Source organism: Aquarana catesbeiana, linkage group LG04 (assembly GCF_042186555.1).
Source record: "Aquarana catesbeiana isolate 2022-GZ linkage group LG04, ASM4218655v1, whole genome shotgun sequence".
Taxonomy (NCBI): Eukaryota; Metazoa; Chordata; class Amphibia; order Anura; family Ranidae; genus Aquarana; species Aquarana catesbeiana.
In genome coordinates this window covers 523736658-523762516 of record NC_133327.1, presented here as the reverse complement: position 1 = coordinate 523762516, position 25859 = coordinate 523736658, and the positions used below count along the sequence as shown (strand labels likewise).

At 42.2% G+C, this 25859-nt stretch overlaps 1 protein-coding gene across 4 annotated transcripts in view; it reads right to left on the bottom strand.

Moving 5' to 3' along the window:
* Positions 1–25859, bottom strand: part of ADGB (androglobin) — a 505879-nt gene that overhangs the window by 265666 nt on the left and 214354 nt on the right. For all 4 annotated transcript variants that reach the window (XM_073627819.1, XM_073627820.1, XM_073627821.1 and 1 more), the window contains exon 12: positions 223–313. In XM_073627819.1, the coding sequence (XP_073483920.1) occupies positions 223–313 (91 nt within the window). The remainder of the gene's footprint in view (positions 1–222; positions 314–25859) is intronic.

Genomic DNA, 25859 nt, shown 5'->3' with positions numbered 1-25859 from the left:
ACTCAATCTACATTTATAGCTGTACCAACATAAATAACTAAAACCAAAAGAGAAGTGTGCCTGCACTCACCTAGTCTGTTGGAGAACAGTTATTTGTATACAAGAAGTAGTGTGCTGTATGTAAACTGTTGCTATTTGTCACCAATTGGTTTTATACATAAATATTTTTTTTTCTGAACTTCTTTTTTTTACTTATATAATGCTTGTATTTTTTATACCTACCTTTCGGTGGGCACAGTAAGTGGATTTAATCGAAAGTTCAGAAAAGGTGTGCTGATTTCTACAAACTGGTCAGGTTTCTTTTCTACTTGCACTGTCATTAAAAATAGAACAACAATTAATTTCTCTAAAAGCAAAAATATATTTACATAATTTTTTGTAAAAGTACACACCTCTATCCTGTATAATAACAAAATAATGAAAGAAAAATGATAATGGAGTAGAATGAAATGCAAAGTGAAAAAAGCTTTTGCTTATTAGAACAATGGACAGGAAGGGGCTTTTTTAACTTATTTCTCATGTATGCATTTTTTAGTGCGTTTTTAGTTTGGCAGAAACACATTACAGTCCATTTAACATGGTTTCCTATGGATCATGTTCACATCTATGCATTTTATGGAAAGGGCCAGGGATTTTTTTTACTGGTTTTTGGTTCCATAGACTTCAATGGTTCAAAAATGTGTATTGAAAAACGCAAAATGCACCTGGAATATACAAACTGCAACCTGCATAGGTGTGAACCAGGTCTTAGATTTAAGTGATTGTAAAGTCTCTCATTTTTTTTTTCAATAAAAATAACAGACATGTTATACTTACCTGCCCTGTGTAGTGGATTTGCACAGAGCAGCCCAGATCCTCCTCTTCTCGGGTCCCTCGTCAGTGCTCCTAGCCCCTCCCTCCTGTCGAGTGCCCCCACAGCAAGCAGTTTGCTATGGGGGCACCCGAGTCGAGTCAGAGCTCCGTGTGTCCATTCAGACATGGTCCCGCCCCCTCTCACCCATGATTGGCTGACTGACTTTCACAGCAGCGGTAGCCAATGGCACCGTTGCTGTGTCTCAGCCAATCAGGAGGGAGAGTCTCAGTCGGCCAAGACACTCATGGACATCACTAGACAAAGAGGGGGTTCAGGTAAGTAGTAGGGGTGTGGGGACGGCTGAATGCATTAAGAATGCATTAAGATAATGCATTAAGATGAAAAACCTTCTGACTTTACAACTCCTTTAACAGGTCAGTCCATCCAAACGTAATATTTATTTATGGATAGATGCTAGCAGAATGTGAATAACACATCTGCTTCTTCTGTCTTTCAAGGACTCCCAAAATTTCCTCACCTCCTAGGTCTCATTCTTCCTTCTGCATTCATCATTGTATAAACTGAACAAAATGTAAATTAGGGTGTGCCCCCAAATATGTTTTTGTATATTGTAGTAGACCCTGACCAGGTTTTTTGGGCTGGAGCACCCCTCCCCCTCCTCATTACCTCATATTAGTGCCCACCAGTGCATAGGAGGAATCCCTTCAGTTCTCCCACATAGAGGAGTTTGGCACCCATAGTTGAGACGCAGGATCTTTCATTCTATTACTAGGGTAGGACCCACTAATCGGGGTACTTTGACGCAGTAAGTGGGCTTAGCACTATATGACCATATAGTGTGACCAAGCCCCCGTATTTTTTTTGACTATGTTCAGGTGTTTTTAACTAGCCTTGCAGGATAAATGTCATTCTTGAATGTGTGCGCTGTAATCTGTTTTGTACTGTTTGTTGGTCTTATAGCAGCACCGTCTTGAATTTAAATGCATTTTAGGGTGTGCCCCCAAATATGTTTTTGTATATTGTAGTAGACCCTGACCAGTTTTTTTGGGCTGGAGCACCCCTCCCCCTCCTCATTACCTCATATTAGTGGCCACCAGTGCATAGGAGGAATCCCTCCAGTTCTCCCACATAGAGGAGTTTGGCTCCCATGGTTGAGACGCAGGATCTTTCATTCTATTACTAGGGTAGGACCCACTAATCGGGGTACTTTGATGCAGTAAGTGAGCTTAGCACTATATGACCATATAGTGTGACCAAACCCCCATATTTTTGTTGAATATGTTCAGGTGTTTTTAACTAGCCTTGCAGGATTAATGTCATTCTTGAATGTGTGCGCTGTAATCTGTTTTGTACTGTTTGTTGGTCTTATAGCAGCACATCTTGAATTTAAACGCATTTTAGGGAGTGGCCCCCAAATATGTTTTTGCAAAATGTAAATGATATATATATATATATATATATATATATATATACACACACACACACACACACACACACACACACACACACACACATACACACATAATTGTGATTCAAATGTTGTGATGTTGCTCAAATTTTCTAAATTGGAAATAGGGAGGCGTACATCTGAGGAAGTTCCCCAGAGAAGAAGAAAAAGGGGAATTAGGGAGGGGAAAGGAAAAGGTGAGTCTCCATGGAGGACACGGCCTGCAGATTGGGGAGAACAGCTCATCCCATGAGAAACATTCTGTGAACTTCACATCCCCCCTCCTTTCTTCTACAGCTCTCCCAGGATTGGCTGCTCCACACCTCAGCATGATTGGGCATGCTGAAGTCATGTGGTGACTTTCCAGGGTTTTGACTGGATGTTAGTGATCATGGGGCATAATCCACGAGACCAGCAGAAGTTCAGTGCAAGAAATATCGATGCCTGGCCAAGGGGAGTGTAGAGGTGGGCGGGGAGTCTACTGACATCACCACTCCACCCACAGAGCCCTGGACAATAGACCTGCCCACAGAACCCCCAAACTCCAAAGACATGCTGGTAGGTTAATTGGCTTCTGTCCAAAAATTGGCCCTAGTATATGAATGTTAGGGACCTTGGATTGTGGGCTCCTTGAGGGTAGGTACCAATGTGAGTGTGCGATATATGTGTGGAGCGCTGAGTAAAAATTGACACAGCGCTATATGGGCACCTTAAATAAAAATAGGGATAATTGTAGACACGCACCCACACTCGCTCAGGTTGAACTCGATGGACTGGTGTCTTTATTCAACCTTACTAACTATGTAACCCAGAGTATTGCAGGGCTCCAAACAGCTAAAGGGGAGATATTTGACAGGTAAGGATACATGCAGGAGGCATGTATATCATTCTAAATCAGCACTATGGAAGTAATTTGGAAATGATGAGAGTGGGTTTATATCCACTTTAAGGGTACAAGCGGATGATTCAATGCAAAGGTTTTGGGATTTCTTTAAAGCAAAAAATAAACCCTTGTATCTTTAGCCTCTATTTAGAACTACAGTTGTCATTGTGTTAGATATGTAATCAGCAGAGATGGGCTGCACACCCCCTGGTTTGTGCCAGAAATCTTGAACATTGCAAAAGTTTTGACCCGAACCGCGTACCCCATTGAAGTCTATGGGACCCAAACTTAAAGAATAAAGAGTCCCCAATTTGAAGGCTTATATGCAAGTTATTGGCCATAAAAGGGGGGAGGGGGCCCATGTACTACCCTGGGGGACATGTAAATGCAATTTTTTTTTTTTTTAAAGATCGTTTTTACGAGCATTGATTTTAATGATGCTTAAAGGGCAGCACAGTGGTGTAGTGGGTAGCACTCTCACCTAGCAGTAAAAAGGGTCGCTGGTTCAAATCCCAAACACAACACTACCTGCCTGGAGTTTGTATGTTCACCCTGTGCCTGCGTGGGGTTCCCCCGGGTACTCCAGTTTCCTCCCACACTCCAAAGACATGCTGGTAGGTTAATTGGCTTCTGTCCGAAAAATCGGCCCTAGTATATGAATGTGAGTTGGGGACCTTGGATTGTGGGCTCCTTGAGGGTAGGGACCAATGTGAGTGTGCGATGTACGTGTGGGGTGCTGTGTAAATTGACAGCTCTATATGGGTACCTTAAATAAAGTAGTGATAATTGTAGACATGCACCCACACTCTCTCAGGTTGAACTGGATGGACTGGTGTCTTTATTCAACCTTACTAACTATGTAACTATGTAACTATGTAAAGTGAAACAATAAAAATGAAAAATGCTTTTAAATATAATGCCTGTGGGGTCTCCTTAGTCTGCCTGTAAAGTGGCGCATCTGTACCGTGTATAGAACCTGCTGCAGCATAACTGACCTTTATAAAGAAAAAAAAAATGACATTTAAAGAGGGAGTCACACGAAAAAAAAAAAAAAATTAAAAGTCAGCAGCTACAAATACTGCAGCTGCTGACTTTTAAAATAAGGACACTCACCTGTCCCAGGGTCCAGCGATGTCGGCACCCGAGACCGAATCGTCCCTCTGTCCTCGGGTGCTCGTCCCTCTGTCCTCGCCATTCTCTGTAAGGGAATCAGGAAGTGAAGTGCTGCGGCTTCACTTCCCGGTTCCCTACTGCGCATGCGCGAGTCGCGCTGCGCTTCCTAACTGGTCCCCGCTGTCTCTGGGACCCGTGTGTGTCCCAGCAGACAGCGCGGTGGGGACGGGAAGAGGCATAGACTCCTGTGGGAGTCTATGCCGGAAGTGGGTGCAAATACCTGTCTTAGACAGGTATCTGCACCCCCCTCCCCCCTGAAAGGTGCCAAATGTGACACCGGAGAGGGGGAGGGTTCCGAAAAGCGGAGGTTCAATTTTTGTGTGAACCTCCGCTTTAAATTGCCGGCAATACAATACCACTGTTGGCAATACAAAGATGTAAAAAAATGGTTTGGGGGTTCCCCCCAAAGTCCTTTATTAAAAATGTTAAAAAACAATGAGCCTCGATGTAGAACTATCGTCAAGCATGCCGCTGCCGGACCCGAAAAAAGGAAAAAAAAAGCTCTGCTAACAACAAATGAGACAGAAAGTGTGGTGCTAATTATTGTCTATTATTGCACAAAAAACAAACCAGACCTACTTTCTACACTGAATACAATGATTAATAACTTTACATATATGCAGAACGCATTGAAACTATTCATATGAGCGTTTGACACGCGTTCATGCGGACTCATTATTTTTCCTTTTTTAGGGGTGGTATTTATTATTGATTCTTCACAGTTGCAGGAGTCTTTATAGCTACACTATGCATAGGCGTGCGCAAGAGGTGTGCCAGGTGTGCCTGGGCACACCGTAATCCTGGGGTTGGCAACCTGTCAATGGTGGGCAGGTGACAGGTAAACTACAACCCTTCCTTGCCGACCCTCAGAACCTGGACAGGAGAGGTGGTGTGGATGGAATTTAGTGGAACCGATCTGTATTTTCCTCCTGCAGCAGCTGAAAGTAGGCTTCTCCTCTCCCTTTTGTCAACATTCAGTTGCCACAGGAGGAAAATATAGGGAATTCGTACTAATATATGCCACCCCCGCCGGTCTCCTATGTGCTCCCTTGCTCCTTCTTCCTCCCATTGTTTAAGGATGGAGAGCGGGGAAGAGGCTGGTAAATATGTCAAACGCATATGTGTTGGAGCTTTGGGGTGCACACCCTAATGCAATAAGCTGCACACACCTATGACACTACGTATTATTTTTTTGATCCATAGATGATGCTAGATTCTTGTAATAGATAGCACTTTTTCACATGTGTTTATTACCACTATTAATCCACAAATTCATGTTTATATCCCACATTCTAGTGGTATATCATATCAGTCATTGTACACTGTCTACATTTTCACAGGAGACACTTTTGGTTTTATTTGTACTGTCAGACCCCAGAGTCTAACTATATATTTTTTAGTTTAATCTTTTTGCTTGGTGTGATATATATGTCTTGCAGTTGTAGTCGCGCTTGTAGCTGTTTTCATATGTGATATTTCAATGTCTCATATGTATTCCAGTTCATACAAGATATTGCATCCATATTTTGGTATTACAGTTATTGTCACATCTATGACTATTTCTATATGCAATATTTAACCTTTTATATACCCCAATTTATGCACATTACTGCACGCATATTTCATAATAATTTTTTTGTTTTGGAATTTTGGGTATTAGTATTTTATACATTTATTTTTTTTTCATATCTAATGATATACACAACTAGGTATATGTTGAACACACACATTTAGTTGTGTGTTGTGTATATCTAATGATATACCCAACTAGGTATGTGTTGAACACACACATTTATCCTTTGCATTAACACATGTGTTTTTTAGATCACACTTGAGAGTTTATGCCATATAGGTTTTATATACCTATTTATGTATTCCCTATTTTTTGTTTTTCACAGCTATTTATACACTTGGTAGTTTGAGTGTTCCATTAAAATTTTTATTGCACAGCTTATCCCCAGATTAACATTCTGGTTTGGATTTTGTGCAATAATAGACAATAATTAGCGCCACAGTTTCTGTCTCATTTGTTACTTCACAATTTGTCTAATTGTTGTGTTGGCTGCTCACTATCACAGCTTGCGGGGTATTTCCACTCACTTTTCACTGCTCGCAACAAAAGCTGACCGGCATCTGCCTGCTCCGCCATCTGACAGTTCTTAAATAGGTGACGTCACCCGGTGGCACCCCCCGTGTGACATCATTGATCGGTGCATGCTGGGTTGGTAAAGTCACCTGGGGGTGGTGCCACCAGGTGACATCACCGGCTGGCCCCACCCCTTACTTATTTAAGAACTATCAGATGGCGGCCCAGACAGATGGTGGTTAGTGGAAAAAAAAACAACCTTGCGCCAAAACCTAGTAAAAGTCGTAATTTAAGCTGCTCCCTAAATAGCTTGTAGGAAACGTACTGTGCAATAAATGTAAATTGGTGATGGGGGGCGCTGTGACAACTAATTAGAAGTGTTCCTGCATAAAACAATTTGTGAACAGATGCCTAAATAACATGTAAAGATATACAGAAATTTAAATATGCATAACACTAAGTATTATAGATAAAGAAAGTCCATATTCATATGTGATTGTTCAAAAAAATGAAACCTTGGTTGGTAAATCAATATGTGTAGAGATGGGTAGCTTGCAAACATCCAACTACACCCAAAGTGCTCTTGTAAAATATCTGCTCACCAAACAGCCATGACCTCTTTAACCAAAAATAAGGATTTGCTTGTGCTGCAACCTTGCAGTTTGGTATCTCAGACAGTCCAACACTATGTTCTCCTCTCCCCCACAGCAGGTGACATGAGTTGAGAAAAAGACAAAGTGGACCCAAATAGCGTAATATTGCTTGGTTTATTAAAACAACAAATGTTAAAAACAAAATGTGTCCCGGCACTAGATGGTATCGCATATGTGGTCTGAAGGAGCTGTGCTGAGCCCTGCTCATGCTGGGATTGGCGTGCGTTCCACCGCCGCTGGAGATAGAACCGGAAGCTGGGACCCAGAAGTGACATGACTGGAAGGGGGTGGTTAGCCTTCGTCGCGGAGAGTTTTTTTTTCTCTTTTTTCGGGTCCAGCAGTGGCGTCATGATTAACGATGATTGATGATGGATCTACATCGAGGGACATTGTTTTTTTATTTTTGCAAAGGAATTGTCAAAAAAGGCTGGCAGAATTTTAGCATGTATTAGCATGCATAAAAAATGGCATATACTCCAGAGATAAAACAGAGATGAAAATTCAAAAATAAGAAAGGAAAATCCGAAAATTAGAACAAAAATCCCAAAATTCTAAATAACTAACTAATATTACCTATTAAATTAAAGGTATTGGAATTTCCTTTCAAATGTGGCTGTTAGTGAACGTAACAAATACAAATTTATCTGAAGTTACGATTATCCGAAATAAAAATTGCTGCATCTAAACAAATGGAACAAAACTTAATAATAAATAATAACAATGTTTTTTTTATTATCTTTATTTATTATTAATTTGCTACGTTCCATTCGTTTAGATATGGCATTTGTTATTACGGATAATTCGTAACTTCGGATAAATTCGTATTCGTTATTTTCACTAACAGCTAAATTTGAAAGGAAATTCCAATACCTATAATTTAATAGTTAGTAATAGTTAAGTTATTATTAGTTATTTCGGGTTTTTGAATTTTCAGATATTTGTTCTTTAGAATTTTCGGATTTTCATTCTTATTTTTGGATTTCCAAATTTTCGAATTTGTCTAAATTCGGAAAAAAACGAATTTGGAAATAAACGAAATGCACATGTCTAGTTCACCCGCCTCTTGGGAATTGACCACAAGTTCTCAATGAGATTAAAGGTCTGGGGAGTTTCCTGGCCATGGACCCAAAATTTTGATGTTTTGTTCCCCAAGTCATTTAGTTATCAGTTTTACCTTATGAAAAGGTGCTCCATCATGCAGGAAAAGGCATTGTTTATCACCAAACTGTTCTTGGATGGTTGAGAGAAGTTGCTCTTGGAGGTTTTAGTACCATTCTTTATTCATGGCTGCGTTCTTAGGCAAAATTGTGAGTGAGCCCACTCCCTTGGCTGAGAAGCAACCCCATATACGAATGGCCTCAGGATGCTTTACTGTTGTCATGACACAGGACTGATAGTAGCGCTCATCTTTACTTCTCTGGACAAGGTTTTTTTCGGGATGCCCCAAACAATCAGAAAGGGGATTCAACAGAGAAATTGACTTTACTGCAGTCCTCAGCAGTCCAATACCTGTACATGTTGCAGAATATCAGTCTGTCCCTGATGTTTTTCCTGGAGAGAAGTGGCTTCTATGCTGCCCTTCTTGACACCAGGCCATCCTCCAAAAGTCTTCGCCTCACTATGCATGCAGATGCATTCACACCTGCACGCTGCCATTCCTGAGCAAGCTCTGCACTGGTGGTGCCCTGATCCCACAGCTGAATCAACTGTAAGAGACGGTCCTGGCACTTGCTGGACTTTCTTGGATGCCCTGAAGCCTTCTTCACAACAATTGAACCTCTCTCCTTGAAGTTCTTGATGATCCAATAAATGGCTAATTTACAGTAGGTGCAATCTTAGTAACAGCAATATCCTTGCCTGTGAATCCCTTTTTTGTGCAAAGCATTAGTGACTGCAAGTGTTTCCTTGCAGGTCACCATGGCTAACAGAGGAAGAGCAATGATTTCAAGCACCACCCTCCTTTTAAAGCTTTCAGTCTGTTATTCTAACTCAGTCAGCATTACAGAGTGATTTCCAGCCTTGTGCTCATCAACACTGACTCCTGTTTTAACAAGAGAATCACTGACATGTCAGCTGGTCATTTTGTGGCAGGGCTGAAATGCAGTGGAAATGTTTTTTTGGGGATTACGTTCATTTTCATGGTAAAGAGGGACTTTGCAATCAATTGCAATTCATCTGATCACTCTTCATAACATTTTGGAGTATATGCAAATTGCCATCATAAAAACTGAGGCAACAGACTTTGTGAAAATTAATATTTGTGTCATTCTCAAAACTTTTGGCTGTAGTACGTCTGTAGTCTCTGACCAATCTCCTGTTGTATGTCTGCAGTCTCTAACCATCTTCTGTTGTATGTCTGCAGTCTCTGACCATCTTCTGTTGTATGTCTGCAGTCTCTGACCATGTTCTGTTGTATGTCTGCAGTCTCTGACCATCTCCTCTAGTATGTCTGCAGTCTCTGACCATCTCCTGTAGTATGTCTGCAGTCTCTGACCATCTCCTGTAGTATGTCTGCAGTTTCTGACCATCTCCTGTAGTATGTCTGCAGTCTCTGACCATCTCCTGTAGTATGTCTGCAGTAAAGGGGGGCTGCAAGCATGGTAGTTGGTGAGGGAAGGTGTGCCTAGGCATGGTGGATAGTGAGGGATGGGGGGGGGACCAGGCATGGTGGGTGGTGAGGGTAGAGGGCTGCAGGTATAGTGGTTGGTAGGGCAAGGGAGTCTGCAGGCACAGTAGATAATGAGGGAAGGTTCCCAGGTGCTGTGGGTGGTGATGGAAGGAGTGCCTAGGCACAAGTAGTGGTTAAGGAAGGTGGGAAGGAGAAAATAATAATGTAGCATACAGGGTAAGAGGCTTCATAATCCATGAGCCCACCAAAATCCTCAGCACCAGGCTCATGATGCTCTAAATCTGGCCCTGACTACCAGGGATGCAAAGGTAGCACTTGCGACCGGGCCCTGGTGTTCCACCACTGTGACCACTTCTGACAATAATATTTTTTTTATAATGGCACACAGTAAAATAGTAGTGCCATTATAAAAAAAAAACGCACTGTGACAGATTAACGCAATACACACTGGGATTAGTGATTAAAGCGTGTATTGGGCTGTTATTTAACCAGTTCCTGACCAGCCGCCGCAGTTTTACTGCGGCAGGTTGGCCTGGCTGGGCAAAGTGACGTTACCTTATGTCAGGCGCCCGGCCGCCAAGGGGCACGCGTGTGACAATCGTATTCGCCTCAGAACCGGTCAGTCTCCAGGCCCAGGCCAATTATTTCTGGCCTGGACCTGGTGATCGGTTCTGGCGAATGAAATCCTTCCCCTGCCTGTGTAAGTGTAAACACAGACAGGGGAAGTGATGTCATCTCCCCTCGTGGAATCCTTTTTGTTCCAGAGAGAGGAGAGAAGACATCTCAGAGTAAGTTGCACCAACACTACAATGACACAGTACATATAGGCACACATTTCCCTCCCCCCGATCACCCCCCATTAACCCCTTCACTCCCTGTCACTGTGTCACCAGTGCAGTGTTCATATTTTTCTTTGATCACTGTACTGGTGTCATTTGTGACAATAATCAGGGTACTTAGTAGTAGCCCCAGATAGGTCTAGGGACCCCCCAACAAAGGTTTAACCCCTTGATCACCCCCTCTCACCAGTGATTACCGTATTAGTGTCACGGGTGACGCCGGTTAGTTAGTAACCCGCCATATACTACTTAATAAAAGGTTTAACCCCCTGATCACCCGGTGGGTGACATCAGTTTTTGCGTCAGTTAGGGTCTGTGTCTCCCCAGGCAGCCTCAAATTAGTGCCAGTAGCGCTAACATGCTTGCACCATACACCTCCCTTAGTAGTATAGTATTTGAACAGATCGATAACTTTGATCTGATCAGAATTATATTAGTGTCCCCGAAAGTTTAGGGTTCCCAAAAACGCAGCATTAGCGGGATCAGCCTAGATACCTGCTAGCACCTGCATTTAGTCCCCCTGCCAAGCCTAGCCCACCCAAGTGCAGTATCAATCAATTACTGTCACTTTCAAAACACTAAACACATAACTGCAGCATTCGCAGAGTCAGGCGTGATCCCTGCGAACGATAACCATTTTTTTGGTACCGTTGAATCAGTCGCTAACAATCAGGTGCTCTTTTTTTCCTGTGAGGCTCACTAGTGTACCAGTAAATTTAGAGACCAAAATGTCCAATCGAAGGGTCCAATTCTGGCCCACAATACGAACCAGTAGACAGCAGTGGCACAATGACAGATGGCTCTGACGACAGAGTAGTGGTCCCTGCCAAGGTCAAGCATACCTGACCCCATTCTTCTGTTGTTGAGGTGCAAGAACCACAGGGCTCTCATATAGAGCAGAGAACCAGTACTAGTGTCGCACATCCTTCTGGTGAACTGGCAAGCACCAGCGGCCTAGTACATCCTGGTCGTACATCCAGCAATGCAGTATCACGTGGTGATGTGGCGAGTCCCATAAGTCAGTTCAAGCTGGTGAGGTGGCTAGCACAACTAGTGTCCCGCAGCCACCAAGAAGACAAAGACAGGCCCATCGAGCCCATAGTGCACTTCCTGTTGCATCGGCCAATCCGATTTGGGAGCCCACCACTTCTGCAGCACCCGTACTTCCCCCATTCACTGGCCAACCTGGAATTCAAGTGGAAACAGTTGATCTTATGTCACTTGATATTTATTCGCTGTTTTTCACGGAAGATCTCTATAGATCTGTTGTGGACCAAAGTAATTTTTATGCTGGTGAATTCATCGTCACTAATCCTCAGTTGGCCCTTGCCAGAGATTGGATACCTATTACGGTTTCCGAATTTAAGACCTTCCTGGGCCTATCCCTCCTTATGGACATAGTTAAAAAAAGTGAGTTGCGGTCATGTTGGTCCACTGACCCAATTCACCATATGCCCCTGTTCTCTGCCTCCATGACCAGGACACGATACGAGCACATCATGCATTTCAATGACAATGAACTCTGTCATCCTCAGGGTGACCCTGGATACGATTGGCTCCACAAAATTCGGCCCCTCGTAAACCACTTCATGCAACAGTTTGCAGCCTTGTTTACTCCCGATCAAGTTGTCTGCGTTGATGAGTCCCTGATTAAGTTTTCTGGCCGCTTGTCTATCAAACAGTATCTTCCCAGCAAGCATGCCATATATGAGGTCAAGATGTATAAGCTCTGTGACGGGGCAACAGGCTATACATATAGTTTTTGGTTTACGAGGGAAGAGATAGTCACATGGAGCCCAAGAACTGCCCAGACTACATAGGGAATGCTGGTAAGATTGTGTGGGACTTGGTGTCACCCTTATTCGGAAAGGGGTACCACTTTCTGTGTGGACAATTATTACACAAGCGTGCCACTTTTTAGTCACCTTTTTTGATTGTGGAATTGGAGCATGTGGCACTGTGCAACCTAATCGCCGGGGCTTCCCCCAAACGCTTGTAGATTCCCGACTTAGACAGGGGAGAGAGCCTGCTTGAAATATAGTAATTTGTTAGCAGTGAAGTGGAGGGATTCACTGAATGTTTTTGTTCTGTCCTCCCTTCACGCAGATACGAAAGTCCAAATTCCTACGGCGACTGGTGTTGTGGAGAAACCCCTGTGTCCATGAATACAAACATGGGAGGGGCGGACCTCAACGACCGGTTGTTGGTACCATACCTAATTGCTGTACCATTCAGTTGCAGCACGGGTTTATTTATTCTGACAGCAACAGCGTTTGCTCCCATGATACGTAAAGCGTGACTCTAGTGCTGTAGGAGGTGATTTCACCACCACAGTTAAAAAAAGAGCATATATGCCGAAGCATGGGGGCAGGGGTGGAGGGGCGATTTGCTCCTAACATTAGGGGCGAAATGCCCCCATGCTTTGGCACCCCCTTGCTTTGGCATATATTTTTTAGGCACAGATTGCGTTAAAAAATGTTTTATTTTTACTGTTTTATTGTATTTGCTTTGCAGGTATGGTATGTCTTACTGTTATACTGTAATGTTACTTTGTTTTATTCTTAACCATCATTTGCTTAGCAGGTACGCCATTCAGCTGCAGCACTGATTTATTTATCTTGACAGCAACAGCATTTGCTCTCATGATACGTAAATCAGCCACTCCAGCGCTGTAGGAGGTGATTTCACCACCACAGTTAAAAAATACTGGTGCATGTATGCCCATCATTTAGAAGTGAGTGGATGAAGGGCGGCATTCTAATGGTGGGCATACCCACCAATCAATCTCTTTTTGTCGTTCAGCCCATGGGCTGCATGAAAAAAAGAACATTACAATATATGCTGATTTTGAGTGGTTATACCAGAATGATGCCTGCAAGTTTAGGTATCATCTTGGTATCATTCTTTTCAGCCAGCGGTCGGCTTTCATGTAAAGGCAATCCTAGCAGCTAATTAGCCTCTAGACTGCTTTTACAAGCAGTGGAAGGGAATGTCCCCCCCTAGTCTTCCATGGTTTTCTCAGGCTCTCCTGTCCCAGCAGGGAACCCGAGAATCCAGATGGTTGTTCTGCCAGCTGACCATAGAGCTGATCGGAGACCAGAAAGGCTCCAATAATCTCTATGGCCTAAGAAACTGGAAGCTACAAGCATTTCATGACTTGATTTTGCCAGATATAAACAGCACCATTAGGAAATTGGGAAAGCATTTTATCACACTGATCTTGGTGTGGTCAGATGTTTTGAGGGCAGAGGAGGGATCTAGGGTCTAATAGACCTCAATTTTTTCAAAAAAGAGTACCTGTCACTACCTATTGCTATCATAGGGGGATATTTACATTCCCTGAGATAACAATACAAATGATTTTAAAAAAATTAAAGGAACAGTTTTAAAAAAACAGGGAAAATAAATAATAATAATAATAATAATCAGGCGCAAAGGCGAACGCAATCATCGGTCTGGTGTCATATGTAAACAGCAGTTGCACCATGCATATGAGGTATCACCGCAAAGGTCAGATCAAGGGCAGTAATTTTAGCAGTAGACCTCCTCTGTAAATCTAAAGTGGTAACCTGTAGAGGATTTTAAAGGCTTTTAAAAATGTATGTAGTTTGTTGCCACTGCAGGTTTGTGCACAATTTTAAAGCATGTCGTGTTTGGTATCCATGTACTCAGCATAAGATCATCTTTTTTCAAACATTTGGGCAATATAGTGTGTTTTAGTGCATTAAAATAAAAAAGTGTTTTTTTTTTTTAAATTGCGTTTAAAAATCGCTGCGCAATTACTGTGTGAAAAAAAAAAAAAAAAAAAATATATATATATATATATATATATATATATATATATATATATATATATATATATATATATAATGTTTGGGGGTTCAATGTAATTTTCTAGCAAAAAAAAAAAATTTTTTCATGTAAACAAAAAGTATCAGAAAGGGCTTTGTCTTCAAGTGGTTAGAAGAGTGGGTGATGTGTGACCTAAGCTTCTAATGTTGTGCATAAAATGCCAGGACATTTCAAAACCCCCCAAATGACCCCTTTTTGGAAAGTAGACTCCCCAAGCTATTTGCTGGTAGGCATGTTGAGTCCATGGAATATTTTATATTTTGCCACAAGTTTCGGGAAAATTACAAACTTTTTTTGTTTTTGCACAAAGTTGTCACTAAATGATATATTGCTCAAACATGCCATGGGCATATGTGGAATTTCCCCCCAAAGTACATTCTACTGCTTCTCCTGAGTACGGGCATACCTCATGTGTGAGACTTTTTGGGAGCCTAGCCGTGTACAGGACACTGAAAACCAATCACCGCCTTCAGGCTTTCTAAGGGTGTAAAATGGTGATTTCACTCCTCAGTACCTATCAATTTCGGAGGCCATGAAATGTCAAGCTAGCACAAAGCTCTGCCAAATGACCCAATTATGGAAAGAAGACACGTCAAGCTATTTGCTGAGAGGCATGTTGTGTCCATGGAGTTTTATATTTTGCCACAAGTTTCGGGAAAATTAAATACATTTTTTTTTTACACAAAGTTGTCACTAAATGATATATTGTTCAAACATGGCATGGTTATATGTGGAATTACACCTGAAAGTACATTCTGCTGCTTATCCTGAATATGGGGATACCACGTGTGAGACTTTTTGGGAGCCTAGCCACGTACAGGACCCCAAAAACCAAGCACCACCTTCAGGCTTTCTAAAGGCGTAAAATTGTGATTTTACTCCTCACTACCTATCACAGTTTTGGGGGCCCTGAAATGTCCAGATAGCATAAAACCCCCACAAATGACCCTATTTTCGAAAGTAGACACCCAAAGGTATTTGCTAAGAGGCATGGTGAGTAATTTGCAGTTCCCATTTGTTTTTAAAAATGAAGAAAGAAAAGAAAAATGTATTTTTTTTTCTTTTTTCAAATTTCAAAACTTTGTGACAAAAAGCAAGATCTGAAAAATACTCAACATGCCTCTCAACAGATAGCTTGGGGTGTCTACTTTCCAAAATGGGGTCATTTGGGGGGTTTTGTGCTATGTGGGCATTTCATGGCCTCTGAAACTGTGATAGGTAGTGAGGAGTGAAATCAAAAATTTACGCCGTTAGAAAGCCTGAAAGTGGTGATTGGTTTTCTGGGTCCTGTACGGGTTAGACTGCCAAAAAGTCCCACACATGTGGTATTCCCATACTCAGGAGAAGCAGCAGAATGTATTTTGGGGTATAATTCCACATATAACCATGCCATGTTTGAACAATATATCATTTAGTGACAACTAAAAAAAAAAAATAAAAATAATTTTCCCGAAACTTGTGGCAAAATATAAAATATTCCATGGACTCAACATGCCTCTCAGCAAATAGCTTGAAGTGTCTTTTTTCCAAAATGGGATCAGTGGGGGGGGGGGGGGGGTTGTGCTATCTTGACATTTCATGGCCTCCGAATCTGTGATAGGTAGTGAGGAAGTGAAATCACCATTTTACGTCCTTAGAAAGCCTGAAGGCGGTGCTTGGATTTCGGGGTCATGTACACGACTAGGCTCCCAAAAAAGTCTCACACATGTGGTATCCCCATTTTCAGGAGAAGCAGCAGAATATATTTTGGGCTGTAATTTCACATATGCCCATGGCATGTTTGAGCAATATATCATTTAGTGACAACTTTGTGTAATCTTTTTTTTTGTCATTTTTCAATCACTTGTGACTAAAAAATCAAATATTCAATGGGCACAACATGCCTCTCAGCAATTTCCTTGGGGTGTCTACTTTCCAAAATGGGGTAATTTGGGGGGTTTGTACTGCCCTGCCATTTTAGCACCTCATGAAACTCATAAACTAAAAGATGCGTAAATTCAAGAAAATGTACCCTAGTTTGTAGACACTATAACTTCTGTGCAAATCAATAAATATACACTTATTGACATTTTTTTTTACCAAAGACATGTGGCTGAATACGTTTTGGCCTAAATGTATGACCTTAGGTGGGATGTTCACCCTCAACAGGGTGAGTCTGAACTTGATTCCTGGTTTACATATTTCAATGATGCTGGTATTAAGTTCCTTGATTTTCTCATTGCGAGGAAACGTATTCGTCTCTCGACTTTAGATCGGGAGATCAAGGAGCTGAAAGATAAATTACTCACTTTCAAAAATTCGGTTGAATACAATACTCTGTCCTCTAACTTGCAAGCATATCTTGTAAAAGAGGACAAAGAACAGAAAAGCAAGAAGCATAAAAAGTATTCCCAAGACATTGGGGATTACAAGGCGGGAAGGGTGTTTGGATGGCAAAAATCCATCACAGCACCCCCCTTGGAGTCTACAATGGAAACCAATGTTCAGAGCACCAGCACTGTAGCTCCTTCTAGGGAGCCTTCTGTTCTCCCCAAACTTCCTGTTGACAAGGGGCGGTTCCAGGATGGCGGCCCCCCTTCACATAGGGGTCGACACCCTAGTACTCATACCCCTAGAAATCAACAAAGGGGTAGAGGTCACTACTCCAGAAGTAGGGGCAGAGGTGGAAATAGGAGAGATCATCGTAGTCACGATGAATATCACTATTACGACCGAGATAACTCCCGTTATAGGAGTTCTCCAGTTCGTAACCGTGACTCCTCCCACTATCCCTACCATCAGAATCCACCTTATTATAGACACCCTCCAGTCTCTACATACAACCGAAATTCACCCTTGCGTGATCACTATAATGAAAATGTATACCCATTTCCCAATGCTGGGTATGGTCCATCTCCCTATAAACCACCCTACTCTGGGCCACAGACCACTCGGGGTTTTCACGAGGACCCCCAAAACAAAAAAAGAGGTCCAGAAACAAGAGAGGGTCCAGAGGAGGGAGGAGGATCCAGAGACGATAAAAGGAAACGGGTTTAGCCTGTCAGGGGGTATTTAACCTGAGTGACACTATTCTTACCCAGGAAGAGACAACCATTTTAAATAAGGGTCTCAAGTTCGCTCCCCCCGTCGAAACTTAACCACTTAACAACCGGCCCATAGCCAAATGACGGCTACAGGGCGGTTGTTTAACTCTGGGAGGATGTCCAGGGACGTCCTCCCAGAATTCTGCTCTCGCGCGCCCCCTAGGGCGCGCACTCGAGAGCATCCGTGATCGCCGGGTCCACAGGACCCGGCGCATCACAGATCCCGGTAAATGGCCGCTGATCGCGGCCGTTTACCATGTGATCGCTCCGTCAAATGACGGAGCGATCACATGTAAACAAACCGGCGTCATCTGATGACGCCGGTTCCTCTCCTCCCCCTCTCCTCTCCTCCTGTGTACCGATCGGTACACAGTGACCGAAGAGGCGGATGGATGGCTGCAGCGTTGTGGGCTGCATCTGTAGTGCCCACAGCGCTGCACAGAGACATCCAGCCATCCATCCATCCATGCTCAGCCATCCCTACTACTCTGCATGCCCTGCAATGCTGTGCAATACTCTGCAATTCCCTCTGCAATACCCCGCAATACTCTGCCATACCCTGCAATACCCCGCAATACTCTGCCATACCCTGCAATACCCCGCAATACTCTGCCATACCCCGCAATACTCTGCCATACCCTGCAATACCTCGCAATACTCTGCCATACCCCGCAATACTCTGCCATACCCTGCAATACCCCAAAATACTCTGCCATACCCTGGAATACCCCGCAATACTCTGCCATACCCTGGAATACCCCGCAATACTCTGCCATACCCCGCAATACTCTGCCATACCCTGGAATACCCCACAATACTCTGCCATACCCTGGAATACCCCACAATACTCTGCCATACCCTGCAATACCCCGCAATACTCTGCCATACCCTGCAATACCCCGAAATACTCTGCCATACCCTGCAATACACTGAAATACCCCGCAATACTCTGCCATACCCCGCAATACTCTGCCATACCCCGCAATACTCTGCCATACCCCGCAATACTCTGCCATACCCCGCAATACTTTGCCATACCCCGCAATACTCTGCCATACCCCGCAATACCCCGCAATACTCTGCCATACCCTGGAATACCCCGCAATACTCTGCCATACCCTGCAATACCCCGCAATACTCTGCCATACCCTGCAATACCCCGCAATACTCTGCCATACCCTGGAATACCCCGCAATACTCTGCCATACCCTGCAATACCCTGAAATACCCTGAAATATCCCGCAATACCCAGCCATACTCTGCAATACTCAGTGATACCCAGCCATACTCTGCCATACCCAGCCATGCTCTGCAATACCCCACAAAAATCTGCAATACTCTGCCATAACCCGCAATACTCTGCCATACCCAGCCATACTCTGCCATACACAGCCATACTCTGCCATACCCAGCCATACTCTGCAATACTCGGTGATACCCAGCCATACTCTGCCATACCCAGCCATACTCTGCAATACCCAGCCATACTCTGCAATACTCGGTGATACCCAGCCATACTCTGCCATACCCAGTCATACTCGGCGATACTCTGCAATACCCAGCCATGCTCAGCCATACCCAGCCTCTGTATGTGGCCAGGCTGTGGAAGTCTCACACATGTGGTATCGCCATACTCAGTAGGAGTAGGAGAATCTATTTTGGGGTGTCATTTTTGGTATATACATGCTATGTGTTAGAAATATTGTATAAATGGACAACTTTGTGTTAAAAAAAAAAAAAGCGTTTTAACCACTTCCCGCCTTCCGTCATACGACGTCCTTGACTTTGTGCGGGGATATCTGAATGATGGGTGCAGCTACAGGCATCATTCAGATATCATCTTTTTCAGCCAGCGATTCCCTACACCATAAGAATGATCGTAGCGGCTGTTACACTGCTTGATCGTTCTTACGGGAGGCGAGAGGGGACGCCCCCCCCTCCCGCCGCCCTCCGGTGCTTCTACCGACTCACCGCTATGATCGAAGCCAGGATCTTTTTTTTTTTTTTTTTTTTTATTTCAGGAACAGCCTAGAGGTGAGATGTGGGGTCTTATTGACCCCATATCTCACTGTAAAGAGGACCTGTCATGCCATATTCCTATTACAAGGGATGTTTACATTCCTTGTAATAGGAATAAAAGTGATCAAAAATTTTTTTTTTTTGGAAAAAAGTGTCAAACTAAAATAAATAAAGTAAAATGAACAATAAAAAAAAATAAAATTTTTTTAAAGCGCCCCTGTCCGTGTGCTCGCATGCAGAAGCGAACGCATACGTAAGTCCCGCCCACATATGAAAACGGTGTTCAAACCACACATGTGAGGTATCGCTGCGATCGGTAGAGCGAGAGCAATAATTTTGGTCCTAGACCTCCTCTGTAACTCAAAATTTGTAACCAGTAAAAAATTTTAAAGCGTCGCCTATGGGGATTTTTAAGTGGTGAAGTTTGGCGCCATTCCACAAGCGTGTGCAATTTTGAAAGGTGACATGTTAGGTATCTATTAACTCGGCGTAACTTCATCTTTCATATTATGCAAAAACATTGGGCTAACCTTACTGTTTTGTTTTTTTTTAAAGCAAAAAACAGTTTTTTTTCCAAAAAAAACGCGTTCCAAAAATTGCTGCGCAAATATCGTGCGAGATAAAAAGTTGCAATGACCGCTATTGTATTCTCTAGGGTCTTTGCTAAAAAAACATATATAATTTTTTGGGGTTCTATGTAATTTTCTAGCAAATAAATTATGATTTTTACATGTAGGAGAGAAATGTCAGAATTGGCCTGGGTGCTCCAGAACGCCTGAAGGTGCTCCCCTGCATGTTGGGCCTCTGTATGTGGCCACGCTGTGTAAAAGTCTCACACATGTGGTATCGCCATACTCGGGAGTAATAGCAGAATGTGTGTTGGGGTGTAATTTGTGGTATGCATATGCTGTGTGTGAGAAATAACCTGCTAATATGACAATTTTGTGAAAAAAAAAAAAGAAAAAAAAAAAACTTGATTTTGCAAAGAATTGTGGGAAAAAATGACAACTTCAAAAAACTCATCATGCATCTTTCTAAATACCTTGAAATGTCTTCTTTCCAAAAAGGGATCATTTGGGGGGTATTTGTACTTTTCTGGCATGTTAGGGTCTCAAGAAATGAGATAGGCCGTCAGTACTTCAGGTGTGATCAATTTTCAGATATTGGTACCATAGCTTGTGGACGCTATAACTTTCACAAAGACCAAATAATATACACTAATTTGGGTTATTTTTACCAAAGATATGTAGCGGTATAAATTTTGGCCAAAATATATGAAGAAAAATTACTAATTTTCAAAATTTTATAACAGAAACGAAGAAAAATTTATTTTTTTACAGATTTTTTCGGTCTTTTTTCTTTTATAGCGCAAAAAATAAAGAACCCAGCGGTGATTAAATACCACCAAAAGAAAGCTCTATTTGTGTGAAAAAAAGGACAAAAAATCATCAGGAAAATTAATGTTCAGAGATATATTATCTCTAACCCTTCCAGGAATGTAGCCAGGGCAGCAACGTCTGGCACAGTTCATTCGGGTTTATCCAACCCTTCCCTTTTCAGCCCCCCAACACAACTCCCACCAGCTATCAATTTGTTTAAAGAGTTAGTGTTGAGAGATTTAACTAACATTCCATTAAAACGTAGATTTCACAACCCCTTACCTTCAACAGGCCTAAAGACTTTATGCGACAATAAAAATCTGGTTATTCGCCCCGCCGACAAAGGCGGTGGCATTGTTTTATTAAATAAATCAGATTATATTAATGAAATGCATCATATTTTGGGAGATCAAGAGACATACACTGAATTATCTAGTAATCCTACACAGAAATACAAGAAGGATTTACATAAACTGGTTTCTAAAGGTTTTAATTCATGCATTCTAAATAAAAAGGAGAGATCATTTTTAGTCCCCCTTGCCCCACGCATACCTGTTATGTACTACCTGCCTAAAGTCCACAAGGACCCCCTACACCCTCCAGGTCGGCCAATAATCAGTGGCATCGACTCGGTCACTTCTAAAATTGGGAAATACATAGATTTTTTCCTCCAGCCATCCGTATCAAAGATGCCATCTTATCTAAAAGACACCAGAGATGTCATCAGAATACTTTCTAATGTTTCCTATTCAGGTGATCTCATTATGGCAACTGTGGATGTTGCATCCCGCTACACCTGTATTCCGCACCGTCAAGGTATAGATGCTGTCAAATGTTTTCTCCATAGGGATGCCTCACTCGCTTCACCCCAGGTGGACTATATTATCGAACTAATTGAGTTTGCAACGCAGCACAATTACTTCTGGTTCGATGGTAGATTCTATCGTCAACATAAGGGGGTCGCGATGGGAGCTAAGTTCGCTCCCAGTCTGGCCAATTTATTTATGGCCAAGTGGGAGGAGGATGTCGTCTATGCCATGAGTAACCCACACCTTCTGTTGTGGGCTCGGTACATAGACGACATCCTCCTCCTATGGACTGGTAGTCCAGATGATCTAGTCGATTTCATGGCGACCCTTAATAATAACAATAGGAACATTGTTTTGTCATTTGAATCGAGTACTACCTCAGTCCATTTTTTGGACTTGGTTATTGAAAGAAAGGAAAGCCAATTTGTATTCAGCACCTACTTTAAATCTACCGATCGGAATGGGTATATACCCACCGATAGCTGCCATCATGTGCCTTGGATCAGGTCAATTCCTAAAAGTCAGTTCCTGCGACTACGTAGGAACTGCACTGACCTTAACACCTTCAAGATCCAAGCTGCGTCCCTTAAGGATAGGTTTCTGGAGAAGGGATATAACCCCTCCGATTTAGATAAGGAGATTAATAATGCCTGTTTGACTGATCGCCAATCATTACTAGAGGATAAACCTCGACAAATAAATGAGGACTGTAAATGGTCTTTTCTGACGTCCTTTTCCATCCAATATAAACATGTCAAAAGAATTTTTGAACACCATTGGGATGTCCTTAAAACTGACAAGGTTTTGGGCCCTCTGTTGCCCAGAACCCCCAAGGTGGTTTTCAAAGGCGTTCCATCTCTCCGAAATAAGTTGGCACCTAATGTCATCAACCCCCCGAATAAACCTTCCTTTTTTCATAATTGGATTGGTTTCTACCCCTGTAAAAAATGTTTGGTTTGTCAGTTTAACATCAGTGGTAGGAGGGCTAGCCATAGTTTCTCCTCAACCGTGACTGGCCGTTCCTACAAGATTAAACAATTATGTACTTGCGCTACTACAGGGGTAGTCTATCTACTGACTTGCCCATGTGGTAAGCAGTATGTGGGGCGGACCATCAGATCTTTCACAACACGAGTATCTGAACACATTAACCTTATCAAAGCAGGTAGCACCAAACACACCGTGCCTCGACATTATAGGGAATTCCATGACCGAAACCCTGAGGGCACGCAGTTTCTCATTATCGACAAATACGTTGCTCCTTGGCGGGGTGGTTCGACCCTTAGGGGCGTCTCCCGCCTGGAGACTTATTGGATTTACGAATTGGGGTCCCACTTTCCGCAAGGTATTAACGTGGAGTGGGACATCAATTCTTTCATTAATCAAGCATAGTTATTCAGCTTGTGGTCTCTCCTTTATATATAAAAAACAATTTCAATTTAATTTTATTTTAACTATTATTAGTATTCATACCAAGTCTGGATCCATATACTGACATAATTTTAGATTAAACCTTGTACACTATTATTCAATTATGTATTATTATTATTCTAGAATATACATAATTTGTGCAGTGAATACTATAAGAAGGATGTCTTCTCATGTTGAGACCCCGTTATGTTTATTTTATTGTTTACCATGTAATGTTATGCCCCTCACTGGCAGTGTCATTCTAGCTTCCATTCAATTATCATTTGGTCATGACTGATGCTCTCTTATTATTGTAATTAGTTTTGCCATCTATTCCAAGATGTTTTTGTATCATCTAAACACTGATTGCTTCAATCCACCTTTGCTGACACTTACAATGCGGTGTCAAATCACCATGACCTTTCCCGGCCCTCTCTAGCATAACAGCGCCTTTCTCTCTATACCGGAAGTGTTTTGGCTTCCGTTGTGGGAGAGAGGCTTGGTTTCATGAGTGGAGCGCACTGGCGCCGCATCAGTACTGCGGATGATGTCATCGCACACACTCGTTTTACGACGCTGGATCCATTGGGCGGAGCTGAACAGCGCTTTAGCCAATGCGATCCGGCTATACTGAAAGTGAGGCTTGGTATGCACTCGGGTTATTTCCGAAGTAGCTGACCAAGCGGCTAATCTATCTCCTACTATGTGATTTAGATTTTTCATCTGCTAGAGACAGCGGTATTATACCGCTTATTGCCCTTTTTATTTTATGCATTTATATAGTAAAATATCACTATTTGTAATAACCAGGAAGTTACGTCAATTACGTCACTTCCGGTATAGTGACACTCCCAGTGGGGGTCATTTCTTGTTTAAATAGCGGTGAGGTGGGGGGGGCTCCACACCCCAGATGAAGGCTTGGTAGCCTAAACATGTCGGGTGGACCCCTCACTATTACCGCGAGTGATTTTATATGAGCCGTTTTTGATCTCCTACCATGTGAGTGTTCATTTTTTCCATTTTAATAAATTGATGCTTTTTTAAAACGTTATTATGCCATGTGAGCTTTCTTTCTCGCATCATATTTGAAATATCCATTGGGCCTGTTGGATTGTTTTGGGGACGTTCGAAGCTGTGGTGAGACCCCTCCCCCTTTTGGAAGCTGAGGATCATCTGACGATTCATCTCGCCAGACCTGGTGGTCATTAAGCTTTCTTAGACTTGTAAGACGTAGGTCTTCTCAAGTCACCTGATTCCGGTAAGCCTCCTTAGATGCTTCGGTGATGGTCCTGCCACCTATCTAGACCCTCCACCCATCTGTGATCTATTTATTCATCTGCCAGAAGTGAACAACTTCGTTTAGGAGGAAACCCTGGGAATTTTTTTACTTTTTATTCTTTATTTTTATTTTTATTTTTTAGCACTCAATTCTTATAGACTTTTGGTGGTGGTTTTCTATTCCACTAGTCACTATTGACCTAATTGCCAATTTCTAATGGACTACATTATTTGATTTGTCACATATGTACGTTTTTTTACACCCAATACCTATGCTTATATTACGGATTTATACTACCTATTTATTGTAGCCACTTTCAAATGCTAATTTGTATCACTTAGTGTTGTTTCAATACCGTTTTTTTCCCGCAAAGGACGAATTGATTCACTGTTTATACATGTTATATTTATGATTTATATATACACATAGCGCTACACTATTTTTTTACTATTTTTGCCTTTGCCTATGTCTAGAGGTGTGTCAGCTGCTAACTATATATTATAATCTCCTTTTGCTTTATTATTGTTTGGCACAGCGCTGTACTCATTCCCATACTAAATGTATGACTAAAATTGAGTTTATTGGATTTTTTTGTATAACAAAAAAGTATAAAACCTCATTTTTTTTTTTCAACATTTCATTTTTTTCTGTTTATATCACAAAAATTAAAATTTGCATTGGCAATCAAATACCATCAAAAGAAAGTTCTATTTGTGGGAAAAAAGGATACACATTTTGTTTGGGTACACATCACTGCATGACCGCACAATTACCAGTTAAAGCAGCGCAGTGCCAAATTGTAAAATGTGCTCTGGTAATTGAGCAGCCAAATCTTCCAGGACTGAAGTGGTTAATGACACTGGGGTTGAGAGGCAGCTAGTAGCTGGTCTTGCCTAGGGCGCAAAATAGTCTAGCACTGGCCCTGATTCCACGCTCAGATCTCTAGTGCACTAAGTGAGCTGCCTCACAAGTGCTAAAACCGTCTATAGATGGATCTAAATTTGGCCGGTTCAGCTAAATTTTGATCCATGTATGGGCAGGCTGGTTGTAGACAAGTTGCTCTATCCATCAACTTGTCCTTAACCAGCTTGTCAGATTTTTCCTGAACAGTCAGTGCCACCAGCAACACTGATCAGTGCATTCTGATGGCGGGGAAAGCTCTTCACTATCAGAATACAATAGCACAGTGGGTGTGATTTCCCCATTTAATTTGTGGAATGGGTGATATTAAAAAAATTTAATATATGGTCAGCCAACTCATATGACTCAGAGTGCAAGGGAAACCTAATTATTTTTACCAATAATGTAATTGCTCAAGCAGATTGCTCTTTTGCTTACAAGAAGATCTGAATGGGCAAGTCTCCAGTAATTACATCTGTGCTTAGCCACTATATAGCATATAAATAATTATTAAACCTTATACTAACATCAATAACACTAGTACATACGGGGAAGGATAGTGCTTACATGTATGTCTTTTACAGGGTGGGGCCTAAAACACTTG